Source organism: Leucopleurus acutus (assembly GCF_964270905.1).
Source record: "Leucopleurus acutus genome assembly, chromosome: 7".
In the NCBI taxonomy this organism is placed as follows: domain Eukaryota; kingdom Metazoa; phylum Chordata; class Mammalia; order Artiodactyla; family Delphinidae; genus Leucopleurus; species Leucopleurus acutus.
In genome coordinates this window covers 54,617,669-54,640,155 of record NC_139150.1, presented here as the reverse complement: position 1 = coordinate 54,640,155, position 22,487 = coordinate 54,617,669, and the positions used below count along the sequence as shown (strand labels likewise).

General features: G+C 39.6%; 1 protein-coding gene across 1 annotated transcript in view; it reads left to right on the top strand.

Moving 5' to 3' along the window:
- GLIS3 (GLIS family zinc finger 3) overlaps nt 1-22,487 on the top strand; it is a gene marked incomplete at both ends in the record, with an annotated part of 489,936 nt that overhangs the window by 153,309 nt on the left and 314,140 nt on the right. The window contains 2 exons of the mRNA XM_082842537.1: nt 9,536-9,743; nt 15,491-16,610. Coding sequence (XP_082698663.1) covers nt 9,536-9,743; nt 15,491-16,610 — 1,328 coding nt within the window. The remainder of the gene's footprint in view (nt 1-9,535; nt 9,744-15,490; nt 16,611-22,487) is intronic.

Sequence of the window (22,487 nt, the reverse complement as noted above, 5' to 3'; positions counted from 1 at the left end):
CTGCTCAACCTGGTCCAGGCCTTGTCACTGCATCCTGAGCTCAAAGCAACATCTTCCTACCTTGCTCTGCTTTCTTATGTGCTGAAAATAGTGAAATTGTCTTCTTCATAGTCCCTCATCACGTCACACTCATGCTTAAAAGCCTACTATAGTTCTTTTGGAGGGCCTAGCCTTAGAGGGCCTGTGTAATCTAAGAATGCTTTAATAAGAGCATGAATACCTAAGGCTTATAGAGTACTTACGGTGTGCTGGACACTATTCTAAGTGCTTACATATTTTGACCTATTAGTTCTCCAAACAGCCTTATGAAGGTAGGTACAATGATCATTCCCATTTTCTAGGTGAGGAAACAGAGGCACAGAGAGGTTAAGGAACTTGCCCAAGGTCACAGAGCTGGTAAGTGAAGCCATTTTGGCTCTAGCATCTCCATCCTTTACCACTTCCCCATGCTGCCTCCGTATGCCTTCATAGTACATTTCCTCACTTCACTTTGGCAAACCCCCTTTTTGTACCGTCCTCTGCCCTCTGGCCATTAAAAGGCTCAGATCAGGTTTCACCTCCTCCACCAAGCCTCCTCCAGTTTAACAGATCTTTTTCTTGTTTGATCTATCTCTTTGCTCAGCATATGGCAACTCAGTTTAAGATTGGGTGTTTCCTCCTGTCAGAATGGCCATCTTCAAAAGGAACACAAATAACAAGTGTTGGCGAGGATATGGAGAAAAGGGAACCCTCCTACACTGCAAATTGGGGCAGCCACTGTGGAAAACAGTATGGAGTTTCCCCAAAAAACTAAAAATAGAACTACCATATGACCCAGCAATTCCACTCCTGGGTATATATCCAAAAAATCCCCAAAAACACTTATTTGAAAAGATATATGCACCCCAGTGTTCACAGCAGCACTATTTACAACTGCCAAGGTATGGAAGCAACCTAAGTGTCTATCATCAGGTGAATGGATAAAGAAGATATGGTACACACAGACACACACACACAATGGAATATTACTCAGCCATAAAAAAGAATGAAATTTTGCCATTTGCAGCAATGTGAATGGACTTGGGGGGCATTATGCTAAATGAAATAAGTGAGACAGAGAAAGACAAATATTGTATGATATCACTTATATGTGGAATATAAAAATACAACAAACTAGTGAATAAAACAAAAAAGAAGCAGGCTCACAGATATAGAGAACAAATTAGTGATTACCAGTGGGAAGAAGGAAGGGGGGGCAATATAGGGATAGGGGAAATAAGGTTGTTATGGCATTATATGAAATTATGTGTGTGAAACTTTTGAAAATTATAAAACACTATAAATTTTAAAGAATCTTGCATTGAATTAAGAAAGAGATTGGGTGTTTCCTAATCTTTTCATGTGTTGATTAAAACTCTTTCCAACTGGTCGGAAGCTCTTTAGGGGAAAACCCAGTGGCCTAGGACTCCATTAGTACAGCACAGCACCAAGCTCACAGGTGGTGCTTAATAAATGTGACCTGTTCATGGACTTTGGGAAACTCAGATAGTTTCTCCCATTAAGTATGCTTCCTTCCTCCTTTTTTTCCTCATCCTTTCTTATATTTGTGCAAGTCCTATTTTTATAGAGTAAGTATAATTTCACCTTGAATTCGTATATTTTCACAGATTAATCCCATGTGTAAGCCTTGATGTAAGCCTACTAAATTAGATGGTAAGCAAGAATTGTTTAACCCATCTGTGTATCCACACTCCCTAGAGTATATACTATAGCACAGAGCAGGGGCACAATAAAGGAATACCTGATCAGTGAGACAGAATTACTGAACTATGCCAGTACTGGTATTTCAGTTTTTCAGAGTAATGGTTTGCTTGTTTAACAAATATATCCACTCTCTTCTCATGGGATTGTTAGAAAATTTATCCAGGGAAAAGCAGTAAAATGTGCTTACATTTCCTCTTTGGTTTTCTAGGCTAATTGTTGGTGAACTTTATTTAACACTCTTGCTATACTAAGAGTCTCAATGGAGCAAAGCAGCTTTCAGTTAACTTGGCAAATCATTACAAGAGAGAACAGAAGGGTCAGCATAAGCACTCTGTACTAATTAGTTGATAATTGATGTACAATAGCTGACTGATGGGACTTTAGAATATAAACTTTGGGAATGCTGTTTAATATATCTTTACATCTTTATGAGGTGGTTTGGAGCTATGTGTTCTTAATAACATGTTATCAGGAGTGCCCAGTGGTGGGGAGCAAGACTGAGACTTCATGTCCAGGAATCCAGGGCACTGAGTGGTTCAGAAAGGAATATGATATTTTTTAATCTCTTGGAGTATAAATACGATTCCATTTAATGCAGGGATAAAATAAAAATGAGTAATGCTGGTGATTCCATACTTTGTGGCCAACATTCCTGAATACTGACTAAGGTTAGAAGAGTGTTAGTGTGAAAGTTATATTGTTTCTGGGATAAACTTGGTAGGTTTCCTGAGGGCAGAGTGGTGGGAGATTGCCCAATTCGTGGGAATCTTCATTAATCTGGGTTAGGATTTAATCTATTTATTATCTGGGATCAAGTAATTAATTTTAGATTGGAGTTACAAAAGTAGCCTTTATATGACCTCCTCCTCCTTTTTAAACTTGATCTTCTAAATCTTTATCAACCAATTATATAATCCATAAATTACTCTTAACTTGCTTCCCTAACCGTTGCCTTCTTACGCTGTCATTTACTACCCCATGGGCTTCTCCTCATTGTTTGTCCAGCTTCTGGTCATGTACTCCTCCATCCTTTCTCCCCATCTCCACCAGATTAATCTTGGGTAAACTTGGATTCTAGTGGGATGCACCACTATCTATAGCACAGGGTCCCAGGTGCATGTCAGCAGGCCAGTTACACCAGCATCATCTGGCTTAGTTGGTTTGAAGTGAAGCCTATGAATTTGCATTTTTGGAAAGCTTTCCTGGTGACCCTAATGTGCAGCCAGGTTTGGAGCCATTGGTGAATACATAATGTCCAGTTGTTAAATCAGGCCCACCAGGCTGACTAAACAAGTCCTCTAAGTCTGTCTCCTCCCTTTTTTCTGGTCAAGCCCCCTCATGCAGGCAACCCTGACTTCTCTTCATTTCCCTAGCACATACCACGCCTCCTCCCTTCTGTTTCCGTGTCTACACCTTACTATTTCCTTCCCATTCGTGTGCTCGTTTTTCCTTCATGTTTTACCTCATTGTTTTCTAAAGAGTGTTCTTTAGTATGCGAGTCTTGGTTGAGTCATAGGGGGAAAAAGTACCCTAAACAAATATATTTTGCATATTATTTGCTCCTCTGGGAGATTTATTATCAGCATTTGCAATTTTTAAAGGCTCTGAGAAGACCTGTAGTAAAGAGATATGTTTAACTTTGTTATATTAGAGTTTCCCAAAGCTATTTGACTATGGATCTCTCCATGACCCCACCTTATTTGTTATCACTGAACACCTTTGGACTTCCTGAAGACCTTTGGGAAATGCCTTTGTTCTTCTTCAGTGAATTATCTGGTAAACAGTGATTTCCACCTTTTCTGAACTCCTGTCTCTATGATTCAGTCTCATGCTTTATTCTGTACAGTCAAGTATCATTATCTGATTGTTCCTAGATGAGTGCATCTTATCTCTACGGAGCTGTAAGCTCCATGGAGGCAGGATGCTCTGCTCAGTAGTCCTTACCTCTCATAAGTTTTGTGCAGTTTCGAGCATTTGTAACATACACTGAATTTAAATGCTTTGCCCCTGAATAAGGAAGCCAGCTATTTCATTCTGATTCTCATCTTTTGGTGTTCTTAGTCATCTACCCTTGCCTTAACTGTATTTCAGAGTAACACACTACACAGTCACATATATTCATGAAGTTGTCACTACTGTATTTCAGCAGTAAAACATTACAAATTTGACAAAACACTGTATAGCAAGCCTAGTATGTCTAGTATGCAAGAATATCTTATTTCTAGTTCTAAGGAGGAATATGAATGAAAGCTGGGGAGAGTCTAAGAGTAAGATAAGATGGGAGTGAGGAAAGGCCTGAAGTCTGGAGTCCATCGATGGGAGGATAAGTCTACTGTGTGTTGAGTGGAAGGCCTTGGGTCAGGAGGTATCAGCATGCCATCCTTGGTCACTCAGGAAAAGAGGTGCTAGAAATATCAGAAAGGTACCAGAAATGAGTTTATAATGTATTTATTAAGTGCCAGGCCCTAAATATATTACACATATGAGATCATTTAATCCTCAAAACAACTCAATGATGTAAGTACTAGTATTAACCCTATTTTAGAGATCAGAACACTGAGGTACAGAAAGCTTGAGTAATTTGCCCACGCTCACGTGGCCATTCAGTGGTGGAGCTAGGGTACAAATCCATGCTTTTAGCTATTGTGCTGTGCGCTGTTACCTCTCACTTCTTTTCTTTCTCTAATTTTCTACTTTTCCATCAACCTTCAGTGCCTGGGTGTCCATTGATTTACTATTCCATTCTTGAAGTTCCATCTCAGCAAAACCTTTCCTTGAAATGCATGATCCTGGATTCGAAAACAGTTGCTCTAAAGGGTGTTATTGGGATAATTAGTAATATTTGACTATAAATTGTGTATTATGTACTAGTACTATATCATTGCTAAATGTCTTGAATTTGATGATTGTGTTATGATTATGTATTTAGGGGTGAAGGGCATAAAATCTATGGCTTATTATTAAATAGTTCAACAAATTAATGATAATTAAAACAATAATCTTATATATACAGAGATGGATAGATGAATAGATAGATCAACAGATGGAATTTATCAATTGATAAATTAGATAAAGAGGATTCATGTACTACTTACAACTATTCTGTAGGTTTGAAATGTTTTAAAGTGAAAGATTGGGAAGAAAACCCTGATCCTTAGAGATGGTAAAGCATATAATAATATATACTAACCCTTTCAATCCTCATAACAACCCTGTATTAGGTACTATTAACTGTCCTGATTTTAGGGACAGGATACTGAGGCACAGAGACTTTTAAGGACCTTGCTCAGTGTTGCACAGCCAGTGGGTGGGTGAGACAGAACTCAAATCCTGATATGCGTTATTTCTGTTTCCAAAATACTCTGCATATGTGTTAGGTTGAACTATATAGAAACTGCTGTTATTTGATCATGTTTGACCTGTAAAGAAGGACATTTCATATGACCCAACCTAGGAGCAGGGATCTCTTTTATATAATGGTTGCTTTGGTATTCCTCTTCATGGGCAGACTGTGGGCTCTGTGGGGGGGTGGGACTCTGTCTATCTTGCTTACCATTGTCTCCAAGGACTGCCCAGCTCATGGTTGGCATTTGATTAGTGTCAGTTGATGAACAATACAATAAAAAAAAAGTTGATTACTTCTCCCTACCCCCCTCCCATATATATATATATATATATATATATATATATATATATATATATATATATATATATATATATATATATATATATATATATATTATATGCTATTTCTGTTCCCCCAATATCTCTGTCATTTTTAGAGAAACCAGTGGATAAACATAAATCATTCTGAAAGTTGCAGCCTCAGCAGGGGTAATTGCAACATAGTCAACTATTTGACTTCAAGAGAACTCTTTCAACTAATGAAGATGTTAATTAAAAACATGCCCCTGCTAAGATGACCTCTCAGTTCAGGAAATGCAAAACGTTTGCGCTCCCCACCAGCATGCAGTGATTTTGGCTAGAATGTATGTAGTACTCAGAATGCCATCCACTCAAATCCTTATTTGAGCAGTAAACACATTTTTAAGAAACACTGTACAGTCTCTAAAAATAAGCAGTATTTCAAAATGAAAACCAGCATACAAGTAGTTGGCACATCTGGTAGTCAGAAAAGTTGTACAGTTTGTTTTCAGGGAATGACAAGCCAAGGAATGTTCAAACTTGGCCAGCTGAAAACTTTTCTTCTATCTGTGATGACACCTGGTTTTAAAAAAGTTGACTCCAGGCTCAAAGCAGAAAGAAATGGGTAGAGAATTAAATAGTATCATTTACTTGTATCTTGTTTTGTGCAAGGAATTATAAAGAACTGTTTTCTTCTTACTTCAAGAAAGAGAATGTAGCAAAAAAAAAAAAAAGTGATGACAGGCATGAACAATAATAACAGCAACTACAACAAAAATTGCAGCTAACATCTATCAAGTACCTACTATGCCCTAGGCAACATGTGAAGTCCTTTACGTGTGTAATTAATACTAGATGCACAATAACACCTTATAAAGTGGTGTTATTTTTATTCCCATTTTACAGATGAGAACACATAGAGATAAACACAAATGTTTAAGTAATTTGCCCAAGTCACACGACCAACCTGGGTTGGGGGTTCCCAAGCAGGCTGTCTCCAGAGCCCATACTACAATGCACTACACAATTCTGAGCAGTCTGGAGGTGTTCATTCTGTCTGGCATTATGAAAAAAAATTGGAGTTAGATGGTTGCATTAAGCACAGTGGTTCTTGGTCAGACTGTTATTTGCCTCCCTGTGTGAGAGTGATGATGCCATTTTACAGAACATTCTTACAGCTGCTCCACAAACATAACGTGTTCCCAAGAAATTTACTGTATAGCTTCATGCTAAACGTATGTGATAGTCAGAAGCTGTCACTCCTCTATGGTTAGAGGAGGCTCAAGTTGACCAGTGAATTTGGGAGTAGAAGGTGTTATAGTGAAAATGATGGAGACACTGGGGAGGGGAAGATTAATGTTTCTTTATTACAGACGGAGAAAATACTGTGAATGTGAGGATCTAGGGTATAGGGTTACAAGGGCAGCCTTGACCAGTGTAAAATTCTAGTCCAGGGAGATAGATTTATAGTTACTACTCCCGCAGCTTCATCTTCCATTCAGACCTAGTTAGCCACACTGTGGAGAAACATCAAAGGATTGACTTAGTTTGAGTCTGTTTTTGAAAAATGGCACTGTTTTAGACAAGAAGACCAGGAGGGCTTCAGTGGAAATAATGTGTATTTAATATCATGTATAACTATCTTTTATTTTCATTCTTAGCTTCATTGACAGATTTTATTGTGTACTGTATAGGCCCTGGGCTAGGTGCTGAGGAAGCAGCGATATCTCAGACAAGAGCTTTGTCTTTAAAAAGCAATAAAGTATAAACGGATGACAGGCATGTAAACATTTCCGTTCCCTGAAGGTGCTGAGGCAAATGTGTTATGAAAGACTGTGGGGGAACGAAAAGAAGAATTGGTCAGATTTGCCCAGTTGGCAGTGGGGGAGAGGAAGTCACAGAGAAGATGACCTTTGAATCAAGACCTTGAAGACAGAGGTGCTCCTAGGTAGACAAGTTAGAGTAAGGCTGTGCCAAGCAGAGAGAAAAGCAGGAACAAGAAAAGGGCTAAAATAATTTTTTCAGCAATCTTATTGGTATTTATCTATGCTAAGGTGTGCATTATTTTCACATCGATTATCTCTGAAATATTAACACCATGTACTAGTTTATTGTTCTTACTGGTATATAAAATAATGGTATGACATAATATATGGCATCTAAGATTTGATGAAATAATGTATTAATATGCTTTGACACCAAGTAGTATTTGTTGGGTGTGCTGTTCCAGCTGCTAATATGTCTTTGTTTTAGAGGTAGATATTAATACCATTTTATGGTGAAGGAAACAGGCATGAAATGAATGAGTTCTTTAGATGAATATGTGACACTGAATTTGACAGAATACCTGCCATCTAATGTTGCTTTTGTAGCAGTGGCTGGTAGGGATAGAATTCAAGTGTCTTATATACTGGGCTAGGGTATGAACCATTACACTGCCTTTATCCAAGGTAAAAAGGGGGTTTGAAAAGCAAATCACATGTAGCTTGTTGGAATTTATAAAGATATTAAGTCTATGATCATTGCACAAAAATGTACCCACTACTCTTAGTGTCAAGATGAAGCCCTGATGGTACAGTGTTATATGAGTTATGAAAACAGAGAGACTATCATCTATAACTGATCTTTCAAGGCACAAGAAGATGCATCAGATAGAAGCTGCAGGGAGAGGGGAAGGTTCCGGTTTGTGTATCTGAAAAAAACAAGTCAGACAGAAATTTCTTTTGGACCTTTCTTGGATCTTGGAAAGTATCCAAGGAGGAAACTAATCCAGCACCTAAACTTAAGGACACAGGTGCCATGAAAATACACTCTTGTAGACTCCGTTTCTGCTCTGTAAGTAAATCCCTGTGTGATTTACTGACGCAAGTCAGTTACCACTTGGATTTTAGTTTCCCAGAGGGCTGGACTAGAGAAGGCTTCCTGCTAGCTAAAGATGCTGTGACTCTCCTAGCACTTTGGAGATGTGGTTTCATTGATGAGAGCATTGGTGATTACTCCAAGGTCTTGTTTATCCTTAGTTGTGGGCTCTTGGAAGAGAATGTTACAAAAGATGAAGAAGTCATTTTTTTGGCTATTAACCTAATCTTTGAGAAGACAAAATAAAAAATTATACTCCTTAGGGCTAAGGAAAGTTACCGTGATGCTTTTCTACTACTTTGATCCCAGATATATCAACGAGCAAGATGGGGAATTTGGTGAGAAAATTTTAGAGCCAATTTGCCAGAAAAACCTGAGATCATATTTATTTTGATTTATTTGAAATGGGAACTGAGACTGGACCAGGTAGTTTGCAAAAACTGTTTGAAAAAGTATATCCATGCAAAAAGAATGTCTAGAATGATTCAACCACTATTATTATTTTTTATAAATGAGTCATGGCAGTGTTTACCTTTCTCCTCTTTGCTCTTCACGTTTCTGTAATGGCACAGATTCTTGAGGGTTTCTTTTTTTTCCTTTCCCTTCTGGGATATGTACCAAATTTTACTACGTTCGAAGATTGTTACTAATGAAATGAAAAATTTATGTCAAATTTGGTTAACATGCTACTTTTAGAATGAATGTTTTGTTTAGGGTTCTCTCATCTTGATTTTTTAAAAAATTGGGTGTATGTCCAATGAAAATATATTAGGATGAAGAGGAAAAATAAAGATTGGAGAGACACAGCCAGTCTATATCCTTTTAAAGAGGCATTTTGGAAGACCAGACTTGGAATGAAATGAACCAGTTAAACAAGTTTTTTTCAGGAGTGTCAACTTTCCTTGCTGGGTCATTCAAGATATTAGCTATTCTAGAAAAAAACATGGTTTGATACAAGTAATCCCATCTACTTACCACCTTAACCCTTTAGGTAAAGAGATGATAAAATATGATTCTTAATATAACTGGACACTTCTATATAGAAGAAGCAAAATGTAAGCATATTTTGTATGAGTGGTGATTATAGAAGGGTTTCTATTGTAGCATTATGAATTTTTCATCGGAATTAGAGAAAGCTTTTTTCTATCACTAATACTGAAAAAAAAAAAAAAAAGGTGATCCAAGGACTGTCTCTAAAGATGAGTCCTGATATAAGTGTGCACATATGTGTATTTACTGATTTCTGATATAAGGGACATGAAAGCTAACCTGATTCGTTTGTTTTTAGGGGCTCTTGGCTTTGGGCCTCAGTGCAAGTCCATTGGAAAAGGCAGCTGCAACAATCTAGTGGTCACCAGCAGTCCCATGATGGTTCAGCGACTGGGACCCATTTCACCACCAGCAAGCCAGGTCTCTACAGCATGCAACCAGATCAGTCCTAGCTTACAGAGGGCAATGAATGCAGCCAACCTGAATATACCTCCTTCAGATACCAGGTCTCAAGTTACTTTTTTTTTCCCCCTTCTTACGGTATAATCACACCCATGACTGTTTTTCCTTTCCTTACTGAATGCATGCCCACACAACACACACACACACACACACAACACACACACACACACACACACACACACACACTCAAGCAGCTCTTTTAATTTGAGCTTTGTAGGGGAATGTGTATAAAAACTGTGTGTGCCATATCATCTTAATTGGGAAGAATGGTTTAACACCTGCTGGCTTACAGTGTGAGTGAAATTAAGGCCCACTTTGAGATTTTGGGGCCTCTGTGACTAAATACCAGTGTGTTAATCTGTTGATTCCTGGTGAAGCAGGTCATATCATGGCCTAGAAAGATAAAGATGTTCCATGCACATCCATCTTAGCTGCTCATTTTTCAGTGTATGAGTTGCAGCATCCTAAGGCTGCTTTACAGTTGTTTTGTCTGTCCAGCCATACATTCACCCATCTAACCAAGTATCTTAAATATTTATGGTCCTGCATAATATAATAGTTGAAGTTTAGGGAGATAGTTGAAAAAGTAAAGATAGAAATCATGAATTTCAAGACTTTATGATGCGTCTAGGAAGACATACTTTCGTGTGTGAGTTACATAACATTTCAACACAATGTCTGATTAGGTGCTGGAATAAGTAGGTCCAATAAATGCTATACATCTATCTCCATGGGAGATAATTGAATAGGGAAATTACCTTCTCAAACAAATTTTTATATCTCTTAAGGTTGATATTACAGGGGACATAAAACCAAAATACTGTGCAAAGTATAAGGTCTATTTCTATGTTTGAAATGAATTATTTCATCTTCTGTAAGTAGTCTTCTTGGAGAAATACAATCCAAAGTTTTTTGCCTTAGTTCCGGATCTGTTGTAACTGTGATTTTGCAAAGGAATTGGACCTCTCTTCTGTGGACCTCTGTTCCTCTTCTTGGGGGACTGGAATCTGCTGAGATGCCTTGTAGTTCTGGGTTCTGTTTCTTCCTCTTCTTCCTCCCCTTCCTTTATCTTTTCCTCTTATCCCCCTTTCCCCTTCTTGTGTCTCTGCACTGTCCTCCTAGCTGCTATTCGAGACTCTGAAATCACAGTTCCTGGATCATTTTTTATGCCAATTTTTTCATGAGATGGAAACTTGTTTTTCACCTGAGATTTTTTTTGTGATGGGAAGCTGCTCCTGTCATTTTCCTATTGATGATTATGCCTTGAGGGACTCTTCATACTTGCTGAGTATTGCATGTAAAATTAACTGTACTCGTGGGGTAGATGTCATTGGGAAGCCTTCAGCTTCCTGTCTGTGGCAAGTCCAGCCCATGCCTTGAAGGCAGAGAGTCATAATTAATGGAGAAACTGAAGGTAGGCAGGGCACAGGCTGCTCCAGCCATGCATGTATCTAGTGCAGTCCCTTTCATGGGTCGGGCAGGGAAGGGTCATTATCTCAGTGTTTTCTGGCATATTTGATTCCTTAGCATAAATTTTTATCCTTAAAAGATAACATCTTAGAGATGCACTGATATATATGTTTTGATTATGTATTCTGTGAGTCCTTCTATGGAAATAATTTTTTGCAGGATGAGCAAAGAAACAGGAGTTGGGAACTGGCTTGGTGAAATATCGAATTTACTTTTAGCAATTTGGAAAGGTCACATTTATTTGTGATACTTAAATTGGTTTGTGTGTTCCATAAGAGGAGAGATAGGACAGGAGGCAACAGTTCAACTTGAAGGCATTTTGCTATCTAGAGATGAAGAGAAGATGGAGAGAGAATCAGCTTTGTGTATTGGGGGAATGCCCGGCGGGGAGGGGGTGGGGGGGTGGGGAGCTGGATGAGGACATAACTGTTCAGTCTGAGTGATGGCCACCCTATAAAAAGCTGTAAAATTTATTGTTTTTTCCTGATTATCTATGTAATTCTTACTCATTGTAGAAAATGTGGAAAATATGGACAAGCACAAGACAGTATATGATAGTCATCCCGAATCCTACCACTCACAGGGAACCATGGGTGGAATTTTGACATATATCCTTCTAGCTGTAGGCAAACATATAGATCATAAGCATAGGTTTCCCTTTCCATCAAATTGATCTATAATGATCTACATAGTATTATATTTACTTTTTTTGTTAATATAAACAGTTTCCTTTGTAATAATCTTTTGTGGTAAAAATATATTTAGCATCATATAATGACTTCTTCCTGCCCAAGATTCCATTTTATTAAAAAGTATATAAATAAAACTATAATTTTTATCAGTATCTTATTAATGGGCATTTGTTTCCCTTTATTTCATTATTATAAGTAATACTTCATTGGATCAATTCTGTAACTCTTGTTGCCCATCTCTTTTTCATGACATATATGCATATATATGTACACATATATATGTAGTCATTCTTTTAAGCATCATTTTGAGGAATTCCTTGTCATATATATGTTAGTATTTCTTTTGAGCTTGGCATTGAACCAAGCAGTTCAGCTTCGTTATTACACCTCTTACGGCCCCGTGAGAGTTACTGAGCTCTTGCTTCACCAGCTACCCTAACCTATTTCACTGTTGGTTTCTGAGTTTTTCATATTGCTTTTATTTTGTTTGAGTTATCTTTCTTTCACATATAGCTTCAAATTAACCAGTCACCAGAAATAATATGCTTAGGATTAGATGAACATATGGAAATGGAGATTTCTCTAAGTATGGTGATAGAACCACAGCTCTTTGTCACTTTCTTTCCCATAGGCTTGGTGTGGGTAGCAGCAGGGATTATAGGCAAGAGTTCTTTGCAATCTTTCACAGTCATTCAGCATATTGTTTCAGAAGGAGAACAGAAAATGTGTGCTCCAGTTGTAGCTCGTGTGACTTTAAGCCTCGTACACCAGGTCTTTTAATCAAGCAGAGCAGCATGGACCACATGTGGGGTATGTTGTGGGGAAAACAGTGGAGGATGTATGTGATCCAGCTAGGTGACTGCCTATCAAATGCTGCTCTATTTGTACTTCTTTAAGGAGTTTTGGTCCTTTTTCTGGTGTCACTGGGAGGAATTTCACAGAACCTTGGTTTTATTCTCTGTAAAACAGAGGTTATTTAAGCAATCCAATTTACTTACTTCACAGGCTGTATTAAATGAAATAATACAAAGGGAAAATACTTCATAAATTAAAAATGATGGTTATCATTATATTGATTGATTACTCACCTTAATCAATATTTTTTTGGAAAACTTTAACACTCTGGTGGGTACTGGCGGAGATAAAAATGACCCCTTTTTTTGGAGGACTTTGAATTTTATTGAGGAAGATAACACCCACAGATGCTTGAAGTTAGCTATGTTTAAGGCTCAGTACAGACAGTATATAATTTTTCTGGAAAGAGGACTTTTACTGAGAGCTACTATCTTTGGGGCAGGTTTCATGGATTAGAACTTTGAAATATTAAAAGATCTGGGGTAATTGCTTAGAAGGGAGGTAGGCTGCTAGGCAAAGGCCATTTGTAGGAAATTTTGTTCTTATTAGGTGTTTAAGATAGAAGAGAGAGTTCTCCATTCATATAACTGCCTTAGTGAATAGAACATAGAATTTGCTTTCTGAAAAATATATGATAACTGTCTTAGAAAACTGAGATGTCCAAGGAGTTAAGGAATGTGCCTGCATGGGGTTATGCTCAAATTTAAATCGAACGATACTTTAGGTGTATTTTGAGAAAAATAAGAAACATCTCTTGACAGTGGAACAAATGAACATGTCTCACTCACTATAGGCAGCCCTCAAACCAAATAATATAATTTCAAATGCAAAGTATATACAGATGGGTAAAATACTTTCTGCCTGCCATTCACTGCTTAAAAATCTGAAATCCTCCAGTATGACAGTGACCAGGCAAATGCACCATTTGAGAATGTTATATAAACCATCTAAACCTCAGGGTGTAAAGCAAAGTCAGTTGTCTTTGCCTCATATATGACACGACTACTGATTGGACTTGGGTCAGAAAGCAATTCTGTTATCTCCCTGGGGAAGGGACCAAAAGGCCCTTGACATCCTATCACCAGGAGCCTTCAGCTGAGCTCTGCAGGGAGAGCTACAAGCTGCAGGTATGCTGGGAAAATAATTGGAAGTGTCCATGGGGAATTAAAAAACAGATGGTTCAGAAACCACTCTGGGGCTTGCAGGACTTCAGTCCAAATATAAGGATCTGGACAGAGGAAAAGAAATCTGTGTCAAGGGCAACTGGACGTAAATTCCTGCTGTGTTTGTCATTGGTAAACATTACTTCACTTGATGGAAACACCACATCGACAATGGTGTTATCTACCACCTTATACTGTGCATTTCGGAGCTGAGATGTTTTCTTGCTGATTTCTCATGCTTGTAGGAAAGTGTTTCTGGCTTCCATTTTGTGAAAAGAAGAGGAACAGATGGGATGAGAATGCTTCTATTTTTCCCTCAGTTCTTTTGCAACAGGTTGCTGTTTAACAGCTGGAAGTAGTAAATGGGTTCATTCTGGGAAGATAGACATTCTATACAATATTTTATTTTGAATTTTTTGTCAGAAAAAAGATCTCTGTAGAAAGCCAGTGCAAGTACATATAAAGAAGTCAGGTTTTTCTGATACACTACAACTCAGAATACACTATTCTGAGTTGGGAGTACAGTGAATTATGAATTATGTCCAGCCTCTTTGTGACAAATTTTCCATCCAAAGGGCATAGCTTTTCTCTTCAATGATTTTTAAGGCAATGATGTCATAGTAAAGCAAAATGAATTTTAAAGTGGCCAGACTACATTACAAAGCATTCTGTTATTCAGCTAACTGTTGTGACATGTGAGGCATGTTTTGTAAAGGGTAAGAAGGACAGGAGAGGAATTGTTGCAAAAGTGAAGTACTTAAAGCAAATGCTTTGCTCTCAGTCCAAATCTGCTGTGATTCAAGGACAACAGTTCATGGAAGATACAAAACTAGCAGGTGTGATTAAACCCTGCACGGCCCAAATGCATAATTACAAATATGACTTGATTTCAGGCTGTCACTCCCATATATATTACAGCTGTATTTTATATATATTTTATTTCTGGGGCAATTTGATGTTGTGACTGAGTACTTACAGTGTGAATTGCTGTCTTTTATAGAAACATTTAAAATTCCTTAATGTCAGTGAAATAAACTTGTGAAATTATTATTGGGTCCCCTGGATGACTTTGAGGATTTACTTTTTTTTTCTTTTCAAATTAAGCATAGGTTTATGTTTTACCTCACCAAACAGATTTCACTCAAAGGCTGGGACTCTGTTTAGACTTGTGTTCTGCAATGCCTATTTGTAGTGTGCTGCACACAGTAGATGCTTAATAAATACTTGTTTATTTGGTTTGCCATAACAAGCTTCAATAATTATTCCTAGGTCTCTAATTTTTTCCCTGTATTAAAAAAAGATATTTAAAAATAAAGCAAGGACGATTTATTATCATTTAAAGTATTAAGATTATTTATAACAGTAGATCTTTTTGTTTTATTATTCCAGTGAGCATTAGCTTTTATTGTTCTTCTTGGTAAAATGTTATTTACCTGGAACTAAAAGCCTTGGGTTTTATCTTAGCCAAAGAATGTGTGTTTAGCCGAGAATGTAATTAGGGGAAATACTTAAGGGATTGTCAATGCAATGTTCTTTTAGCTCTTAGGCAATCCATATCCTGCTAAAATGTTTGTCTTTTTTTTTCTCCCCGCCTTCTGGCTGCTGTTCCAGGTCCCTTATTTCGCATGAGTCTTTGGCATCCTCAACTTTGAGTCTGACAGAAAGTCAGTCAGCCTTGAGCGTGAAGCAAGAGTGGTCTCACGGCTACAGGGCTCTCCCTTCGCTCTCCTCCAACCACAGCTCTCAGAATGGCATTGATCTAGGGGACCTCCTCAGCCTTCCTCCTGGGACAGCCATGCCCAGCAACAGTGTCTCTAACTCATTGCCATCCTACCTGTTCGGGATGGAAAATAGCCACTCTCCTTACCCTAGTTCCCGGCACTCTTCGGCCAGGTCCCACTCGGCCCGCTCCAAGAAGAGAGCACTGTCCTTGTCCCCGTTGTCCGATGGCATTGGGATAGACTTCAATACCATCATCCGCACCTCGCCCACGTCCTTGGTCGCCTACATCAACGGGTCAAGGTCTTCCCCGGCCAACATGTCCCCACAGCCAGAGGTCTATGGGCATTTCCTGGGGGTGCGCGGCAGCTGTATTCCCCAGCCAGGCTCGGTGCCAAGCAGCCAGAAGGGCGTGCGGGTGGCTAGTGGTGGCCTGGCTCTTCCAGCCTACGACGAGGACAGCGTGCTGGAGTATGAGCGCATGCAGCAACTGGAGCACGGCGGACTGCAGCCCGGCCTGGTCAACAACATGGTGGTGCAGCACGGCCTGCTGGACTCTGACGGCCAGCCGGCGGGCCTGCTAAAGACGGAGCGCCTGGATGACTTCCCGGGCGGCGCTCTGGACTTGCCCCCGGCACCCCCTCTGCCTCCTCTGCCACCTCCGCCCCAAGGCCCCCCGCCCCCCTACCACGCCCACCCGCACCTGCCTCACCCAGAGCTCGTCCACCACACCCAACCGCTGGCCCTGCCTCAGGCCGCCCTGGAGGAGGATGGGGAGATGGAAGACGTTGGGGGCAAGCACTGCTGTCGCTGGATTGACTGCAGCGCCTTGTATGACCAGCAGGAGGAACTTGTGCGGCACATCGAGAAGGTTCACATAGATCAGCGCAAAGGGGAAGACTTCACTTGTTTCTGGGCCGGTTGTCCTCGAAGGTACAAGCCATTCAATGCCCGCTATAAACTGTTGATTCACATGAGAGTCCACTCGGGGGAGAAGCCCAACAAGTGTTCGGTGAGTCGCCTAAAGCCCACGGGAGTTCATTGAAGGTGTATGTGGTTTAACAAACGCTGCCACAAGTTAGGCGGCATTTTTTTCTTTTATGGAGTTTGGATGCTAGGGGTCTAGGTATCCATGGTACCTAGGTATCCTCTTCAGCCTGAGAAAGGGGAAGTTTTCTTTAATTATTAGTGGCTGGGGTATATCTCCACTTCTAGATTCTCTTCTGCAGATGTACATGATCGGGGAGGTTCACGCTGCCACACTGTCCAAAGTCTTGGAAAATTGATTCCCACCAGGCACCAGCTTGAAGTTGCTGAAATGTGCAGGGCAGAGGAACACACACTACACCACCATCAAGCTTTAGCTATTTTCCAAATTAAATATTCAGTGATTTTCCCTTCCCTCCAATAACTGGGTGAGTGTTAGGGTTAGAGGGGTGGTTCTGATATTTAGAAAGGAACTCACACTTAGCAACTTGGCTAGTAAAAGTGTTGCTGCATACACCCACACGCCTGCACACTGCACCCTCCAAGGTTGTAAGACTAGTTAATGATTTATAGCCAGCATGAAAACACTCAGGGTTACCACAGGAGCTGAGTCTTACTGGATCTCCCTGACTTTAAGGAGAGGGAGTTTGGTGGAAAATGTATAAGGAGAAAGAACCCAGAGGGGACTGTGTCTTTGGTGTTGAAGGAAGCGGGCATGGTGTCTCTTTCTCCCCACTTCCCCCTTTCACAGCATCAATCCTGGAACTATCTCTGTTTCTTGGCAGAATTTACTGTTTTTGAATAATATGACTCTTAGATGGTTGCACAAACATTTCACACCTAACAGAAACCCTCAGGGTTTACAAGCAGGACATCACCCTTGGGATCCCAGGGTGGCTTTGCACAATCTCAGACAGCTCGCTTAACTCTTGGAAAAAGAAGAGCATGTGTTTTATATTAGTTTAGATGGACAGGAATATTTCTTTTACAGTTAACAATCTGAGAATTTTAGGTATTCCCTGGATATTGAATATGCTACAGGTCACTTAATGTGTGTAAAAAATATATATCATTTGGAAAAGGAACTTATTTAGATGGTGGTTCCCCCAGCCAGAGTCCCTTCTTTCTGTAGTATGTCTTGATAATAAAGAATCTGGGCCATGTTTACCATGTTTATGCTTGATTATAGATTGGCCAAGTTGTCAGATTCATGGAAAAGCAAACCAAACAGGTGATAGTTGTAAGGCAAGTATTAGAAGTGCTTTTTCACCATCCAGTAGGTATTTTTGAAAGAGTTTTAATAATTTCTGGAGGAATGAAATTGCATTTCTTGTCCTTACATTATGCCCCATGTTATGATTCTTCTTAAGGAAAACTTGAAACTCATACATTGTAAGAATGCCAGGTTATATGACTGAAAAGAATAATTACATTCCAGCCAACAAAACCTTACTCTGTCAGTAAGGTTCTGCATTAAAAATGCCAGAAAGAGACAAGCAATTGAAGGCAATTCCGTTTACTCTGTTTGGAACACACCGGCCTATTGCAGGCAAGGAAGACATTCAGTCTCTGAAGGAAAACAGTCCAGCCTTTTAGTTCTGACTAATCCTGGCTGAAAATAGTTTGCTGGATTTGGCTTTACTGAAATAAACATATAGGCTTGAATTATCCAAAAAAATATTTTTTTTTGCATTGCAAAATTAATTTTTGTGCAAAAGGATTTCCCTATTTTCCCACTATCCCCAGATTTTGAAAAGGCATATAACTTTATAAAGTTGACTTTTGCTAAAGTGCATGATGACTATTAAAAATAGAAATACTTTAGTGAAAGAATAAGCTGAGAGGTGAATGTTTGCAGGCGTCTGCATAGCTTTTCATGGTATTATTCAAGATGGGTATGGGAGGTGATTTTTCTCTTTCCCCTGGTCTGCCTACTCCCCATTTCTAGATGGAATCTTTGCAAAATTTAGATTGCTAGGTTTAATAACATATCAAATCTAGACCCACAAAGCATTAAATCACATGTTATAGTGCAAATGTATTGTACAAAACAGGGTTTCTTAGGGGCTGACTAATGCTGCAGTTCTTGCCTTGGGACTGTATATTTTTAGCAGGAATATAAGACGTACATATCATGAGCATCGTGTCTTGTGAAAACTGTTATGTTGCTGCCTGTCATCTGCTTGATTTGTAGGGTTGTAGCTAACTGGCAGCAAATAATTTTGCCCTGAAAGTTGAGCAGCCTCTCAAGTTGTAGCCCGTGGAGAGAAGACGTTGTGCTTAATGTGGATGCGCATCTGAAAAAGAGGCATTCTTCTGCCTCTTGCAAAACCAGTCTTTACACTCTTGGAATCCAGACACAGAACTCTTAAAACTGAACAGTTTCATCTCTCACTTTTTTAGAAACTGATGGCCGTTGATTCAAAGCTCAAGATCCTTGCCAAGTAAATGACCACATTCTTCTTTTGGAGACATGAAGTGATCTTTGGGTTTTTGTGGCTGTGTCACATGCTGCAAAGGCTAGGAGCAGTTTAAATTATAAGACCCTGTCCACTTTTGTTTTACGTATGTTTAACTGCTGTTAATTTTCTGTGGACCATAGTTAGAGTTAGTCATCCTTTTCACTCACTTAGCTTATTGACCCAAGAAAGATGTGATGACCCAATTGTGTTTGGTGACCATGACTACAGGCAGCACAATGAGCTTCTGGAAGTCATGTGAAAAGGAGGATGTGTGAAAGGGCTATTCAGTGACAGCCTGCTTACAGTAAGAGGCTACCACTGGTGTCCTCCCTTGATGCCAAATTCCATCTCATGCATGGGAGAACACATTCTCAGAGTCTCTGACTGTAACTCCTCAGCCTTACCCAGAACTCTGGGATTCAGATCTCTCAGGACTTTAGGTGGCAGAACTGGGGGAGGATTGTTAATTTATTATTTGGTTAAACTTACTGGAAGGAGAGAATGGTTTCTTTTCCCTTTCCCACCCAAACAACTCCACCCTCTGTAGATCTCATTCTTACTACTTCTGTGGAGAGCCAAACCAGCTGCTCTCTTCCCGCTCTTGGCCTTGATTACAGAGATATTCCCAGCCATCGGCAAAGGCCTTGAGAAGTAAAGGCCTCAGCAGTCAGACAGACGGACCTCAGTTAAATCAGAAACTGGAATATGGCAATATTATATTAAAAACACCTGAGTCCATTCACTTCTGTCTACTAATAAAGCGATTTGTAGGTGCCAGATCATTCTATTTAGACCTTCCTGAGCTTAGACCAACCTCAACATTGATTAATCTCAGAATTATCAGAACTTTTGAACATTCCCAGGTATAACTTTGCTGAATTCTATTATGTTTTTCTGAGATGATAAGGTTTCAACTTCTCAAGTCAGAGCAAGTAATGGAGCCTTATAATTAGTTTCTTTCCCAACCCCGTGTTTCATGTTCCTAAAAGATGTAAAGAATAACCCCAAACTATAGATGTACACTAACCATCCCTAACAGTAGCCATAGTAAGTGTTCCACTGAGTGCACACTGAGAATATTTTTACCGTAGTAGGTCTTTTTGCCATTAAGTTGAAGAGTATGCAACACCTCAGTAGCGTTCCCAGGAAGGTGTCCTCTGAATGAGATCAGACACACTTCTCATGAGAAAGCCTATCTGATCAGGGCAGAGTGAGCAGAGGGACAGGGTTCTGTTGCCAGGATCAGAAACACCGATCCTGGCCTTTGTGCACAAAAGAAAGCAGTTGGGCTGGGAGGTTAGGGAGTGTTAATGAGGGAATTAGGGGGAATGTGGGTCGCCACTTAAATTTTGCTTATTTTTCCTGGATGAATTTTATCCAATAGCAAAAAGGAATTTTGTAAAACTTTTACCCACCCACAGATTTTCACAAAAATGTCACTGACCAAAGACAGCTTTGAATCTTGTATGAATTGACTCATTTCTCCACAGACATTTTGCCTGGCAAAATGCAAAGTATTTGCTTTGGCTTGACTATTGGGCCGTTTGCTTTTTAAGTAACATTGGATTATGGAATACAAGAAAATAAATACAGAGCTGGGGCCATGTCCCCATTCCTCTTTTATGGCCTGATTTATGGGTTATGGGCCAGCCTTAGCCATGTAAGACATTTCTTGAGGAAAAGTAAATTCATTGTAAAATACGGAAGAAGGCTTTTTTTTCCCCACACCCTTTATTTTATTATTTTGATAAGACTTGGCATTGATGTGGTGACCACAATTACCTGACTAGAAGGGACCTCAGGAAAATATCTAGGCATAATTATTAATTATCACTCCACAATCTTCATATTGGCAACAATTAATAAATTCTTGGGCTTCCCTGGTGGCGCAGTGGTTGAGAGTCCGCCTGCCGATGCAGGGGACACGGGTTCGTGCCCCAGTCCGGGAAGATCCCACATGCCGTGGAGCGGCTAGGCCTGTGAGCCATGGCCGCTGAGCCTGCGCGTCCGGAGCATGTGCTCCGCAACGGGAGAGGCCACAACAGTGAGAGGCCCGCGTACCACAAAAAAAAAAAAATAAATTCTCATAATGTCAAGTATTGGAGGGTATGGAGAAGGGAATGTTTTAACATTGTTAGTGAGAGTAAACTAGTGTAACCACTTGGAAAAATTTTTGAGAATATCTAGCAAACGTGAAGATGAGCATATCCAACAAAACCATGTCTAAGTGTCTATCCTAGAGCGACTCTTGGTGGCAGGAAGACATGCCTTTGCTTTTTGTTATAAATTTATTTATTTTTGGCTGCGTTGGGTCTTCATTTGCTGCAAGCGGGGGCTACTCTTTGTTGCATCACGCAGGCTTCTCATTGTGGTGGCTTCTCTTGTTGTGGAGCACGGGCTTTAGGTATGCGGGCTTCAGTAGTTGTGGCACCCGGGCTCAGTAGTTGTGACTTGTGGGCTCTAGAGCCCAGGCTCAGTAGTTGTGGCACATGGGCTTAGCTGCTCCGCAGCATGTGGGATCTTCCCGGACCAGGGCTCAAACCCATGTCCCCGGCATTGGGAGGCGGATTCTTAACCACTGCGCCACCAGGGAAGTCCCCATGCCTCTGTTTTTTTAAAAAAGTATAAATAACCTATCTGTCCATAGATAAGGTGAGTCAACAAACTGTGGTTTATTCCTAATGAAATAGTAAAGGAATTTAAAATTAAGAAGCTATATATAAATCGATATATAGATTGATAGATAACAACATGGATAGATAGATAGATAGATAACAACATGGATAAATAGATAACAATGTTGAATGAAACAATTACATGCAAAAGGGTATATACAGTGTAATATAATTTATGTATATTTAAACACATGCTAAGCAGTATTATACAGTTGTTGTAGATACATAATTACTTGGTTAAACAATAAAATCATGTAGGCAGGATAACCTTAGGATAGTGGATACTTCTAGAGATGAAAGAAATAGGAAGACACGGGATGTATCTTTTATCCAAAGAGGGAGAGAAATGAAACAAATATGGCAGAATATTAAAATGTTTGGTGGTGGCAATACAGCTGTCATAGGTATCTTATAATATTTTCTATGCTTTGCTGCCTGTTTGAAATATTTTATAACTGTAAATATATATTTTTATCTAAAAAGAAAAGAAAAGAAAATCAATGAGTATAATACTCTTAACTCCCTTCCACACATACCAGTTTTTCAGAGAGAAGAAAAAAGCCTAGGGAAATTAAGCGATTTTTCTAAGACTAGAAAGTTGTTTGGCCATTGCCTACTTACTCCAAGGAGGTGGTTTTCCACTTTGGCTGACATTGGAATTGCCTGAAAAGATTTATAAAATACCCATACCTGGGTCCTACCCCCAGAGTCTGTGATGTAATTGGTGGGGTGTGTAGCCTTCCAGGTGATTCTAAAGTGCAAAAG